Raw genomic sequence first — 14654 nt, 5'->3', positions numbered from 1 at the left:
GACCATAGGTGCAAGGGTTTATCTTGAGCTTTCTATCCTGTTCCATTGATCTATATTTCTGTTTTTGTGCCAGTACCATACTCTCTTTATTACTGTAGCTTTGTAGTATAGTCTGAAGTTAGGGAGCCTGATTCCTCCAGCTCCATTTTTCAATATCAATATTGCTTTGGCTCTTTGGGGTCTTTTGTGTTTCCATACAAAGTGTGAAATTCTTTGTTCTAGTTCTGTGAAAAATGCCATTGGTAGTTTGATAGGGATTGCACTGAATCTGTAGACTGCTTTGGGAAGTCTGGTCTTTTTCACAATTTTGATTCTTCTAATCCAAGAACATGATATCTCTCCATCTGTTTGTATCATCTTTAATTTCTTTCATCAGCTTCCTATAGTTTTCTGGATACAGGTCTTTTGTCTCCTTAGGTAGGTTTATTCCTAGATGTTTTATTCTTTTTGTTGTAGTGGCAAATGGGAGTGTTTCCTTAATTTCTCTTTCAGATTTTTCATCATTAGTGTATAGGAATGCAAGAGATTTCTGTACATTAATTTTGGATCCTGCTACTCTACCAAATTTATTCAGTAGCTTTAGTAGTCTTCTGGTAGCATCTTTAGGATTTTCTATGTATAGTATCATGTCATCTGCAAACAGTGACAGCTTTACTTCTTCTTTCCCAATTTGGATTCCGTTTATTTCTTGTTCTTCTCTGATTGCTGTGGCTAGAACTTCCAAAACTATGTTGAATAATAGTGGTGACAGTGGGCAACCTTGTCTTGTTCCTGATCTTAGAGGAAATGTTTCAGTTTTTCACGATTGAGAACGATGTCGGCTGTGGGCTTGTCATATATGGCCTTTATTATGTTGAGGTAGATTCCCTCTATGCCTACTTTCTGGAGCATTTTTATCATAAAAGGGTGTTGAATTTTGTCGAAATGTTTTTCTGCATCTATTGAGATGATCATATGGTTTTTCTCCTTCAGTTTGTTAATATGGCGTATCACGTTGGTTGATTTGCATATCTTGAAGAATCCTTGCATTCCTGGGATAAACCCCACTTGATCATGGTGTATGATCCTTTTAATGTGCTGTTGGATTCTGTTTGCTAGTATTTTGTTGAGGATTTTTGCATCTATGTTCATCAGTGATATTGGCCTGTAGTTCTCATTTTTTGTGACATCTTTGTCTAGTGTTGGTATCAGGGTGATGGTGGCCTCATAGAATGAGTTTGGGAGTGTTCCTCCCTCTGCTATCTTTTGGAAGAGTTTGAGAAGGATAGATGTTAACTCTTCTCTAAATGTTTGATAGAATTCGCCTGTGAAGCCATCTGGTCCTGGGCTTTTGTTTGTTGGAAGATTTTTAATCACAGTTTCAATTTCAGTGCTTGTGATTGGTCTGTTCATATTTTCTATTTCTTCCTGGTTCAGTCTCGGCAGCTTGTGCATTTCTAAGAATTTGTCCATTTCTTCCAGGTTGTCCATTTTATTGGCATACAGTTGCTTGTAGTAATCTCTAATAATCTTTTGTATTTCTGCAGTGTCAGTTGTTACATCTCCTTTTTCATTTCTAATTCTATTGATTTGAGTCTTCTCCCTTTTATTCTTGATGAGTCTGGCTAATGGTTTATCAATTTTATTTATCTTCTCAAAGAACCAGCTTTTAGTTTTATTGATCTTTGCTATTGTTTCCTTCATTTCTTTTTCATTTATTTCTGATCTGATCTTTATGATTTCTTTCCTTCTGCTAAATTTGGGGTTCTTTTGTTCTTCTTTCTCTAATTGCTTTAGGTGCAAAGTTAGGTTGTTTATACGAGATGTTTCCTGTTTCTTAAGGTAGGATTGTATTGCTATAAACTTCCCTCTTAGAACTGCTTTTGCTGCATCCCATAGGTTTTGGGTCGTCGTGTCTCCATTGTCATTTGTTTCTAAGTATTTTTTGATTTCCTCTTTGATTTCTTCAGTGATCACTTCGTTATTAAGTAGTGTATTGTTTAGCCTCCATGTGTTTGTATTTTTTACAGATCTTTTCCTTTTGGGGGTTTTTTGTTCTTGTTTCTCTAATTGCTTTAGGTGTAAGGTTAGGTTGTTTATTTGAGATGTTTCTTGTTTCTTGAAGTAGGATTGTATTGCTATAAACTTCCCTCTTAGAACTTCTTTTGCAGCATCCCATAGGTTTTGGGTTGTCGTGTTTTCATTGTCAGTTTTTTCTAGGTATTTTTTGATTTCATCTTTGATTTTTTCAGTGATCTCTTGGTTATTTAGTAATGTATTGTTTAGCCTCCATGTGTTTGTATTTTTTACAGATTTTTTTCCTGTAATTGATCTCTAGTCTCATAGCACTGTGGTCAGAAAAGATACATGATATGATTTCAATATTCCTAAATTTACCTAGTCTTGATTTGTGACCCAAGATATGTATCCTGGAGAATGTTCCATGAGCACTTGAGAAGCAAGTTTATTCTGTTGTTTTTGGATGGAATATCCTATAACTATCAATTAAGTCTGTCTTGTTTAATGTATCATTTAAAGCTTGTGTTTCCTTATTTGTTTTCATTTTGAATGATCTGTCCACTGGTGAAAGTGGTGTGTTAAAGTTCCCTACTATGATTGTGTTACTTTTGATTTCCATTTGCATGGAATATCTTTTTTTATCCCCTCACTTTCAGTTTGTATGTGTCCCTAGGTCAAAGTGGGTCTCCTATTGACAGCATATATACAGGTCTTGTTTTTGTATCCATTCAGCCAGTCTGTGTCTTTTGGTTGGAACATTTAATCAATTTACATTTAAGGTAGTTATCGATATGTATGTTCCTATTACCATTTTCTTAATTGTTTGGGGTTTGTTATTGTAGGTCTTTTCCTTCTCTTGTGTTTCCCACTTAGAGACGTTCCTTTAGCATTTGGTGTAAAGCTGGTTTGGTGGTGCTGAATTCTCATTTCTCTTGCTTGTCTGTAATGGTTTTAATTTCTGTGTCAGATCTGAATGAGATCCTTGTTGGGTAGAGTAATGTTGGTTGTAGTTTTTCTCCTTTCATCACTTTAAATATGTCCTGCCACTTCCTCCTGACTTGCAGAGTTTCTCCTCAAAGATCAGCTCTAACTTTATGGTGATTCCCTTGTATATTATTTGTTTCTTTTCCCTTGCTGCTTGTCATATTTTTTCTTTGTATTTAATATTTGATAGTTTGAATAATGTATGTCTTTGCGTGTTTCTCCTTGGATTTATCCTGTATGGGACTCTCTGCCCTTCCTGGACTTGATTGACTATTTTCTTTTCCATTATAGGGATGTTTTCAACTACAATCTCTTAAAATATTTCATTTATTGTGTTGTTCATCTTTGTTTGTTTGCTCTTTAGTTCTTCTAGGTTCTTGTTAAGCATTTCTTGTATTTTCTCCATTCTATCTCCAAGATTTCGGATCATCTTTAGTATCATTACTCTGAATTCTTTTTCAGGTAGACTGCCTATTTCCTCTTCACTTGTTTGGTCTGGTGGGTTTTTACCTTGCTCCTTCATCTGCTGTGTATTTCTCTGTCTTCTCATTTTGCTTAACTTACTGTGTCTGGGGTCCTCTTTTCGCAGGCTGCAGGTTCGTAGTTCCCATTGTTTTTGGTGTCTGCCCACAGTGGGTAAGGTTGGTTCAGTGGGCTGTGTAGGCTTCCTGGTGGAGGGGACTGGTGCCTGTGTTCTGGAGGATGAGGCTGGATCTTGTCTTTCTGGTGGGCAGGACCACGTCCGGTGATGTGTTTTGGGGTGTCTCTGACCTTATTATGATTTTAGGCAGCCTCTCTGCTAATGGGTGGGGTTGTGTTCTTGTCTTGCTAGTTGTTTGGCATAGGGTATCCAGCACTGTAGCTTGCTGGTCGTTGAGTGGAGCTGGGTCTTAGCGTTGGGATGGAGATCTCTGGGAGAGCTTTCGCCGTTTGATATTATGTGGATCTGGGAGGTCTCTGGCGGACCAGTGTTCTGAACTCGGCTCTTCCACCTCAGAGGCTCAGGCCTGACTCCCGGCCGGAGCACCAAGACCCCGTCAGCCACATGGTGTATAGCACAGGGAACTCTTCTCGGGCCTCCGTGGTGATCTTCTAGTGTTGTTGGGCCTCCTGCAGAGGCAGGGGATGGCTGTGGCTCACCGCAGGGACGAGGACACTGGCAGCAGAAGTCCTGGGAGGTACTCCTTGGCATGAGCCCTCCCGGAGTCTGCCGGTAGCCCCACCAAAGAGCCTTTAGCCTCTGAAATCTTTTCTAAAAAACAAAGTTTCAGTGAAACCGTGATCCCTATAGTGTGCAGTATAGTGACAGAGCAAATTGACTGATACAGAATCTTTTTAACAGATTCTTAAAATCAGGAATTTTAATTTGGGCTCCAATATTAAAAGGAAAATGGAGCGAGCGTGAATGTTGCTTGTTTCTGAGTGCTGGAATTGTTCTGGGCTCACAGCCTCTCCGCAGGAGGGAACGCCTCGTCCACCCCCCTGAGCTGCCCCAGGTGTCGGCCCTGCTGTGCCTGAGCCTTTTCTTGGCAGTGCAGGAGTGTGTGTGGTGGCCAGGATGTGGTGCGGGAGGAGTGACGGTACGTGCCTGCTTGGCTGCTTTAGATTTTTCTGACGGGAAGCTTTCCTTTATCTTGTAGGTGAGCGTCCCTATCAGTGCCCTTACTGTGAAAAAGGATTCAGTAAAAATGACGGGCTGAAGATGCACATTCGTACCCACACCAGGGTAAGATTATATTCTCTCTCATTAATATTTATTACAAAACCCATACTTACTTTAAAAAGTTTTAACTTTACCTGAGAAAATAAAGGTGGTATATCCAAAATCATATGTTTATATTTATGATGAACATTTTGGGGATAATTTTTTTAGACACGACAATGAAAGAAACAGAAATTGAAACTCCCGAAGCATCCCCATTCTTTGAATTGTGAACCAGTTTTTAGGAGTAATAGGAGTTATAAATGACAAACTGCCAAGTAAATAGAATGTAGCATTTTAATACTGAAAAATATAAGGATGCTGTCTGGCAGAGTATTTGCCAGTAATGCAAATGCCAGCACTTCTTGAACAGAGGTGCACCTGTCAGCGTGTGACCATTAATTAATGCATATGAGCAAGTATATTTGCAAGAAAGACATTGAAAGTAATTTGAATTATCATGGGAGGTGGCAAACAAGGAAGGACAGCTTCTTGCGCTACAGGACGTGCCCGGTGCCGTCTTTCATTCTTTTCTCCGAGGATTCCCTTTGTGCTGCTGTCACACCTCTCACTGGACTATTGTCATTCTGTTATTTATGGCTTTTTCAGACTCAAGCATCTGCCTCACATGCTATAAAAATAAATGAGTGGCTCACCTTCCATGCAGCTACATTTCTTACCTCACTGTTCAGTTTAGGACACAATTAGATACTTTACATGAACTTTCCTCTTGAAAATTTGATGTTGTTTTTAAATAGCTCTTCTTGATTTTGCTCTGTCCCAGCTTTTCGCTGCATTACCTTTTACACAGCTCAATTCAGCTTGGTCTTTTAAAAGTGCTTCTGGTCTGTATGTAAATGCCATATTTTTTTCAAATTTTAAGAGACATGCCTAATCCCCTTAAGAGCAATTCTAATTTAGGCTTCTCCTGGATTTCGCTTTTTACCTGAGCTGTAAAATGAAACTTTAGAGAAAACACATAATAATAATACCTTTCCAGTGTAATAATATGCTAGCGTTCCACTTCAGTTCTGTAGGCCATAAAAGATAACACAAACAAACAAACAAAAAAAAGATAACCTCTGAAGTCCTGTTAAGAAAATACTCCTCTTTGTGGTGGAGGAGAGAGGAGGCTTCTGTGCTCATTAGAGCAAGTCCACATTGCGTTTCTCATATGATATAAAATATCATATTCATAGTATATGGATATTAGGAACTGAAGTAATGGCTAAATATGAAATTCCTTCATAGACCATAAAGGATTAGACAAATGTTACTGTTCACAACATGACTTAAATGTACATACTCAAAATATTTATTTCACAGCAAGTCCTGTTAAAGAGGTTTAAGTTAGTTTAGTTTAGGAGGTTGTTTTATGTGTGTGCAGTTGTCACAGTAGTGCCAATAATGTGTTTTAAAGATATCAACCTACAGGCAAAGGAGCCCTGGTTTCTCTTATCAAAACTCATGAGGTTAACCAAAATCTGGTACTCTATAATTATACCTCAGAAGAGGCTGTTCAAATTACTGCAGAGAAGAAATTACCTTTTGTGTTTTCTCAAGAAAGGGTGATATGATATTTCCAGTTCACCTATTTTGGCTTTCACTTTGTTTTAATATAAAGTTTATTAATGAGAATAATACTAATAGTTAAATACAAAGGCCACTAATCACATGCCAGGTACTGTATTCTAGAAGTTCACATTTATTAATTCATGTAAGCCTCACAACAATTCATTAATGCATTTAACAATGCACTTAAGCCTCTACGAGGTAGGTATTATTATGATCTCTTCTTTCAAAATGAGAAACTGAGACACAAGCAAGTGAGTAGCAGAGTCGAGATTGGAACCCAGGTAGTCTGGCTTCAGAGACCACCCCCTCACCTACTGTACACACACTCCATGCCTTTTATTCAATTAATTCCATTAATGATTTTCTCATTCCACTGACTCTGATATACTTTCCTGTGTATTTTCAAACTAAGCAAACTGCAGTAATGAACCCAGAAGTTCATTTAAAATTTATTTAAAAGTCTCATGTTCCTTTGACCATTTGGGCCTTGAGTCCAGGATCCCGGAACGCCTCAGGGTATCCAGGTGCTGGTGGTATCTTTTTAGCAGCTCTCAGGCACTGACTTCACAAAAAGAAAACAAATCCCAGCCTGTGACTAAGGGAACACCAGAGAAGGCCTCGACTAGAAACCCCAAGATTTTAGACAGAATCCCATACAATTAGTAGAGAGTACTAGCAAAGGAAGAGGGTAAAGAGGTACAAAGAGGCCTTTTGGGTTTTGCTTCAAACCCTTTTTAAATTTTTCTTTTTTACTCATTATTTATACAGACTGCATCATTTTGATATCCTATTTCCTAAGCATTGCAGATATTCTTAGCATATCAGTGCAACTTTTCAAAAGCTAGTTAAGGTTATTAGCTAATGCAATCAAATTAACATCAAGAACCAAAAGAGACTTTTTAAAAAGCATTGTAGAGGAACAGTCTCTGAAAGCGTATATTTTTCCAATATTATTTGGGTTTGTAAGACTCAATTCAAAAGATACCATTACGTTTGGATTGTAACACTTTTCAGTTCCAATCTTTTATTCACCTTACATTTAGTGTTTAGACGGCTCTAACTCCAGACATTTTTTTTTTGTCCTTATATCAAAAGCTTTTAATTCCATTACAACAACAACTGTATCATTCAGCAGGTTGCGTCTTTGGGACGTTTTGGTGAGACAACCCCAAATTGCATGCCGGGCCAGCCCCCAGATTGGCATTCTGTGAAACTGCACAGACGCCTTAGGGAAGGAACACAAAGTCCTTCACTTTGGGAATTACTTATTGGATCCAGCAAGGGCCCCAAGTGTGGGAGATGATTTTGCTAAAAATCTAAATTTTGCTCAAAGGCTAAACAATCGTTAGTCTTTCACGGAGAGGCCAGGACTCAAGGCGAGGGCAGGTAATTTATTCATTTCCTACAATATATTCTCTTTATTTTTGGTTTCCAGCACTTAGACTATGATGTACTAGATATGTCCTCCTTTATTCATCCTGCTTATATTTCTGGTTTATTATTACTAAATTTGGGAAACTTCTCAGCTTTTTTCTCCAAATATTTCTTTGGTCCCTTTCTATTTCTCTTTTTCTAATAAGGTGCCAGTTACATATGTTAGAATGTTTGATATTGTCCCATAGCTCTTGGTAGTTCTCTTCTGTTTGTCTCTTTGTATCTTTGTGTTTCTAATTTCTAATTTCTCTTGGAGTGTTTTCAGTTTCACTGATTCTTTCCTCTACTGTGCTCAGTCTGCACATTGAAGGATTTCATCTTTGATATCATCATGTTTTTCATTTCTAATATTTCCATTTGGCTTTTTAAAAATAGCTTCCATGTCTCTGTTGCAGTTGCCCATTTGTTCATGCATGTTGTTCACCTTATCACTGGATTCTTTGACAGTATTAATTACACCATCTGGGCCATCTTCCAGTCTCGTTGTGTCCTCTATTCTGCCTCTTGGTAACGGGTTGGGTGAGGGTTTGCTTTTTGTGTGTCACACAGAATTCTGATTGAATGCCTATTATTGCGTGTGGAAGAATAGTATTGACTGAGGTAAATACTATTTATGCCTGGAAGTAGGCACACCTCTTCTTCTGCCAGGCCCTTAATCCGAGAGGTTGAGCTAATCCAGTAAGTAGTTATGCTGGCTTTGGGTTATGTTGTTGCTGTAGTTACCATAGGCTTTCATCTCCTCCCCCGGTGGTCTGCCATTTCCTTGGTCTTAGTGGGAGGCCTGGAGGGCCAGGGGATTCCACAGTAGTTCTGCTCCATCATCAGGTTTTAGCAGACCCTGCATGTCTTTGCCACAGAAGCGGTCTTTGCCTGTCGGCTGGTGCTTGTTACTCAGCACTAGACCTGAGTGGGGTCGGGGGTAGGCTTGGTGAGCTTCAGTGAGGGTGTTGGCCTTGTCAGCAGTTCCTTATCTCTCTCTGTAGGTTCTCTCCTCGTCCACCTTCTCGCTTGGGTGATGAAGGAAACAGCTTTTGGGAAGGAGTAGGGCCTCTTTAGGGTGGGGTTGGACACGTGTCTTAGTCTGGACGCTGTGGCGTCAACCAAGACTTATAAAACAGCCTCAGTGATCATATTAATATTCCCGGGACTTTTAGGCTTGGAGATGCTCCAGACATAGTTCCAGGACCACCCCCCCCAACCCCATCTCTGTTGTCTTTTGTCTAAAAGGTCTTCTTGACCACCCTAAACTACATCTGAGGTATAAATGTCATTTCTTAACTCTTTACGTGTAATATCTCAAGTCCATTTTAGTACATTATACTTGGGAACTATAGATCACCTGAAAATCATGGACCTCAGGTTTATATTGTTAAGACACATTGAGCCAAAACACTCCCTGCCAGTGAGTTAACATAAGTGCTCATAAGTATCCATTTTGTAAACATGAAGTTCAAAGAAATTGTTTTTTGTAACCTTTTCCCACAGAAAGCTTCATGTCTTGTTTAATCACTTTTGATGTTCAACATGGAAAACACCTGGACCAATTTGCAAGTTATTTCAGAAATCTTGCCTTTGGAACACCAGTTAAAACACCCAGTTGGCTTACACAGGTTTCAGGGCTCTGGGATCACAGCTGAGTCTCCAGCCTTGTTTGTAGGAACACCAGATTAGTTATTAAAAATATTAAAATGGAATTAATTGCCAGTGGTTACAAGTAATGGCAAGTCTCTTATGTCATTTTATATTTTGTTAATTTTCTTTCGTGAAACTTCCTGTCCCTGATCCTTAGGCAGTTCAGATTTTTGATGGGTTTACAAATGTGTGCACATTGTACTTTCCTTTGACACCTTGTAGTGAGACCCCGCGTCTCCAAGGCCAGACTGGAGTGGGTGTCTTGGACATCAGGCAGTTCTGGATTTATCTGGAGGCTTTGAGGTGGTACAACATTGTAGCAACTTGTAAACTCTGCAAAAATTCAGACCAGAGCGTCCAGCTGGTGAATCATGTGGGAGCAACATAAGCTTGATGTTGAAGGAAAAAGAAAAGAGTTAATTTCTTATGGGTGAAGATGTTGGAGGAGGAGGTTTGAGCAGTGGATGTCAAGGGGAAGAAGAGGCAAGAAGGAGCTCCCTAGCTCCAGGAGCATGGGATAGAACTTCTCAAGGTAGCCTTGGTTAAGAACAGAACGAGGTCTTCTAAGGAAGAGAGTCAGCTTGGAATCCTCATGAACACATTATGAGGCATGCCTACAAAACTTAGGAGACAGATGCAGAAGCAACTCTGCTGAATCAGGTAGCGGGTAGGCTAGTTGATTCCAGGAAAGCTAGAGAGAGAGGGTGGCATTTGAGCTGAGCTCTGAGGACGGTGGAGGAGGGTATGCTGGGCACATGTAACCACAGGGACAAAGTGAGAGCAGTACGTACAGACCCAGTTAGGGTGGCCTGTCCCCTGGGACCAAGTCCGAGGATGCACGTTGAAGTCTGACTGCAGCTGAGACAGGCTGGGACCGAGGAGTTGGTCTGAATCCTGGAAACATATCTTGTTTTGAGTGTTGTGTCTTACTTTGAGGGGTGGGTCACATCGTTGGCTCTCTTTTGGAAAGGTTGCCCTGAAGTCATCCTTGAGAATGAATTGAGGCAGGACTGGAGGCAGGGCCCCGAGGCAGGCATGCTGGAAGCGGCTGAATGAGACAGAGCCACCCACACCAGGCAGGCTTGGGATTTGAAAGTAGGGAACTTGTATGAGAGACACCTTTGAAAGAGTCTCGACAAAGTCTGGGCGTGTAGTACACGTAGGTGGTGAAAAGTAGGGAGGGGGCTGAACCTGAGATCCTAGAAGGGGCACTTTGGGGGATGGGGAGGTCCCACAGACAGGAAGAGTAGGTAGTCGATTTAGAGAGAGAGAAAGTAGAGGAGTTGCCGGGTTCATACTTGTGCAGGCTAAGTATGTGAAGAACATGCTCAGCTATTTCTGTTTTTATATCTAGGTAAGAGGAAGAGATTTTTAAAAATTCAATAATTTTTAAGTTTATTACAATTTTAGAGAAAACTGAATTTTTTAAATTTTTGTTTTTCTAAACTTCATCAGCTTTTGTGATGTAGGAACAAGAGGATCTGGTTCATTGCCATTATTTGAAAACATCTTTAATTTCGTTTTGGAATTAATAAATCTTTTATTGTTTCTAGAACCCACATATTTCTTGGGGGATTTTGTATGGCCTGCAAATGAATCGTTTAAGATAAATGGCTTTAAGATACCATTGTATTTTATTTGGCTCAGAAAACATACCTGCATGAAATGGAACATGCTTATTCTATCGCAGTAAGCTCCCTTTTCTCTGTAAAAGGGAAAATCAGACCATTTGAAAAATAACTTTCTTTCCAGGGACTGACATCGTCCTTTTCTCCCTTTCTTTCCCCTTTTCCTCTGTGGAAATTCTTCCTGATGCCATCAACCCCCTTGGCAGAGTGCCTCCCCTTCTTATTCTCTGTGCAGCTCTGCTCTTGAGCTAGTCAGCTCTCTTAAAATCACCAGCAAAGAAACGTTTTCAGCTTCTTGGTTAGGAATACTGTTTTGGCATGCCAGATGATGGTCCTAAAAGTAGGACTTCGGGTCCAGGCATTCTGGGATCTGAGGAGTGGTTCCCTGAATTTCCCTAGGTTTTGAGAGTAAGAGGTGAAAACTTAAAATAAGTTGTATCTCATACGCTTGGGAAATTTATTGGGTAGGTACATTATCCTATAGGAAAATAGACAAAAGTCTTAACGTGGAATGAAATTCTGTTTCACTGTATTTAGGGTTATAAGAGTAGAGTTCCACTGATGTGTGGAATTGAACTGGACCTAGGCATCAAGTGTGATTTTTCTGCAGAGTTTTTTAAAATAGTACTTACATTTTCATTGAGTATTTTTGTACCTAATTTGATTTTTAGAAGGAAAAAAAAAGAAGCTGGGACTATCCATCTAAAGCATAAGGTGCATTAGTTGGAATAATGGTGTGGTAAGGTAGCCTCCGAGATGGTTGCCCGCAGTTTCTTCCCTCCCCAGTGTGCACGTGCTGCTCTTTACGTCAACAGGTAGAGCCTAACTTCCCTTCCTTTGAATCTGGGTTGGCCACGATGACTTGCTTGACCAATAGAATGCAGCAGAGGTGATACTCTAGGACTTCTGAGACTAGGTAGTAAGAAACCTTGCAGTTTTTGCCTACATCTCTTGGAACCAACCACCATGCTGTGATGACCCGAGGTCACGTGGAGAGGCCACAGAAACGCGCTCCGCAAAACAGCCGACAGGAGCTGCCAGCCGTGTGAGTAAGCCATTTTGGAAACCTGGGTGACTTCAGCTGCACCCAACTGACTGCAACTTCAAGAAAGATTCTAAGAGAGAACTTTGCCTGTGTAACCGTCAGTCCACAGTCGATCCACAAACCCAGTCACTCCCACAAAAAAAATACCCCCCAGCCAGTCCATAAAACCATAAGAAATAATAGCTTGTTTTCGGTCACTTAAGTTTTGAGGTGGCTTATTATGCAGCAGTAGATAACTGGACAAGGACTAAATATTACATAATGCTGAGTAAGTCCAATTTTAATTGTGAGATATGCTTCTGTATTTTAAGGTCATTGACATTTCTGGACAAAGTGTTAAAATGAGCACTTGCAGAGGTTTGCTGTTGTACCACGATATCATCATTTAGCAATGGGAGCCATATTTTGTAATTGGAAAAATATAATTCTTAAAATTCAGTTTAAAAAATGATCCAGTTGTTCAGAAAGGCATACACTGTTCTGAAAAAGGATTTGAGAGACCTAGAAACATGAACTGTAAGGCTCTCATGATACTTACGTGCTATTTAATTCATAGATCCAAAGTCTGGTGGCAAGTTTGCTTATGTAACCCTGAAATATGTATAAGTGAGCTAAATTAAGAGGTTTCTTTTCAGTAATAGGCCTTATAATTGTTGTGGCAGTGGGATGGCTGAAGTGATGAGACCCATTGCCATTATAACATTTTCTCTTCCATACTTTTTAGAAAGGTAAATGGACAACCAAAGAGTCTAAAACTCGGTTATCTATCAGTATTACAAGCAGGAATGATCCCTGCTTCGGGGCCTTTGGTGTGTAATTCTTGCCTTTGGGGCTGGGGTCTGGCAAACTCGATTAGGGGTGGTGTCCGTTCAGAGGTAATGATCATGAGTAGACTGTTACTTGCATCATTTCCTGTTTAGGACTTTCTATTTGATTTGGCTACTTTCTGATTGCAGCTGTTTAAAATACACAAACCTCTGTTTTTGAATTTAACAAATTGACTGTTATAATTTGTTTATATGCTTCTCCTTTCTAGACCTTCACTTTCATGTGGACAGGAATTTTACACCTCTTTTTCCTCAGCATCTGAGTGTGCCTGACACCTAGTGGGTTATTGAATTTTTTGAGTGAATGCAGTTAAATTACATCAATAGTAAACTATATTAAATTTACCAAATCAACTCAGCAAATATATAGGTAAATAATATATTATGAATTCGTTCATTCATTTACTCGACAAATATTTATTAAATGACTACAGCGTGCTGTAAACTGAGGCTATAGCTGTAAACAAATTAGACATTGTCCCTACCCTCAGTGGAGCTTGAAGTCTGTTTATCGTAATAAGAGTAACTCTTACTTAATCTGCGATGCCTTCTTATACTCAGAAGGTCTGAGAAGACAAGAGTGTCTTCAGCAGATATTTGTGATGTGCCCATCATGTGCCAGAAACTGCTGTGTCACAGGCCCTGTCTGTGTCCATCAGGAAAGATGAACGCTAAAAACGTGATTTTAAGTAATAAATAAAATTAAGTGTGCAAAGTGGTGGAGAGGGAAATACTGGGTCCCAAGTGTGTCAGCAGGCGCTAAGCCTGGTCCGGAGATCCCGGCATCTTTGGTGTGGCGCTTTCCTGCCTCACGGCGGTCCTCCTCCATTGTGTTGGCTTTCTTCTGTTACATGTGCGTCTCCACGTTTGCTCACATTACAGTGAGTAAAAGCCAGTTCTCTCTGTCTAGGCAGGAATGGGCCCCTGTATACCTTTTGCTCTATGCTTGATGTACCTTGTTTGTGTATACTGGGCCCACTTTCCCCTGCCTGCCTTCGTGGACTGTTGTTGTCATCTGGCTTTAAAGACTTTGTTCTGAGAGGTCTGTTTGCCGAAGAGGGAAGCTGGAGGTCTGTGGTCCTGTGATGGAGCCATTCCCACCCTTTTTATCTGCCCTGACACACCTGGCAGAGGAAGCTCAGGTGGGCTGTGCACCTCAGGCCATAGTGTGGGCTACGAACAGTGCTTCAGGCTCCAGCCTGAGCCCCTGCTGCTTATTTGCTCACTGAAGACAGCATCTGGTATGGACACGAATGATCACATTATTAGGGGATAACATTAAAATTCATCTCATTTGTAGAAAAGGAAGTAGATCCTTTGTAAACTGTAGTACTTTATTATTAATGAGAAATCACTTTACCACTATCTATAGTATATCACTGTGCCAAGGCTTTGAGGTTGTGCCAGTTGATCTAAAGATTGTCCCTTTTAGAGCCGAGGATACAGGATAATTCATTTAATCTGCAACTCTTTATTAAGCCTGCTATGTGCCAGGACTGTACTAGGTCCCTTGGATAACGTGGTTGACTGTCTAGTACAAGGTGCCTAGGCGTTTCAGGTCCTTTCATGTGATGGATCGTGGTATATAGAGAGGGTGTAATAAAAAAAGAGGTTTCCAGCGTGAGCAGAGGACAGATGATGAAGGTTCTCTGGATGCTGGATGAGAGTATTTAGAATTTACCCTCAGGGCTGTTGAGAAGTCCTGAAAGGTCAGGGCCTCAGAGTTTTGGCTTTTTCAGGCCCTTCTAAGTACTTTGTTTATAGCTGATTACTGGCCAGTACCAGCCCTGCTCTGACTGTCAAGTGCCCTTGTTCTTAAATGTTCGAGG

General features: G+C 40.3%; 1 protein-coding gene across 2 annotated transcripts in view; it reads left to right on the top strand.

The window, feature by feature from the left end:
• The window catches only part of PRDM5 (PR/SET domain 5), a 210935-nt gene that overhangs the window by 158485 nt on the left and 37796 nt on the right, over positions 1–14654 (top strand). For both annotated transcript variants that reach the window (XM_024119485.2, XM_024119486.3), the window contains exon 14: positions 4623–4708. In XM_024119485.2, the coding sequence (XP_023975253.1) occupies positions 4623–4708 (86 nt within the window). The remainder of the gene's footprint in view (positions 1–4622; positions 4709–14654) is intronic.

Source organism: Physeter macrocephalus, chromosome 7, assembly GCF_002837175.3.
Source record: "Physeter macrocephalus isolate SW-GA chromosome 7, ASM283717v5, whole genome shotgun sequence".
NCBI lineage: Eukaryota > Metazoa > Chordata > Mammalia > Artiodactyla > Physeteridae > Physeter > Physeter macrocephalus.
Note: the sequence above shows the minus strand (reverse complement) of the source record. Positions and strands in the feature narration are given on the sequence as shown.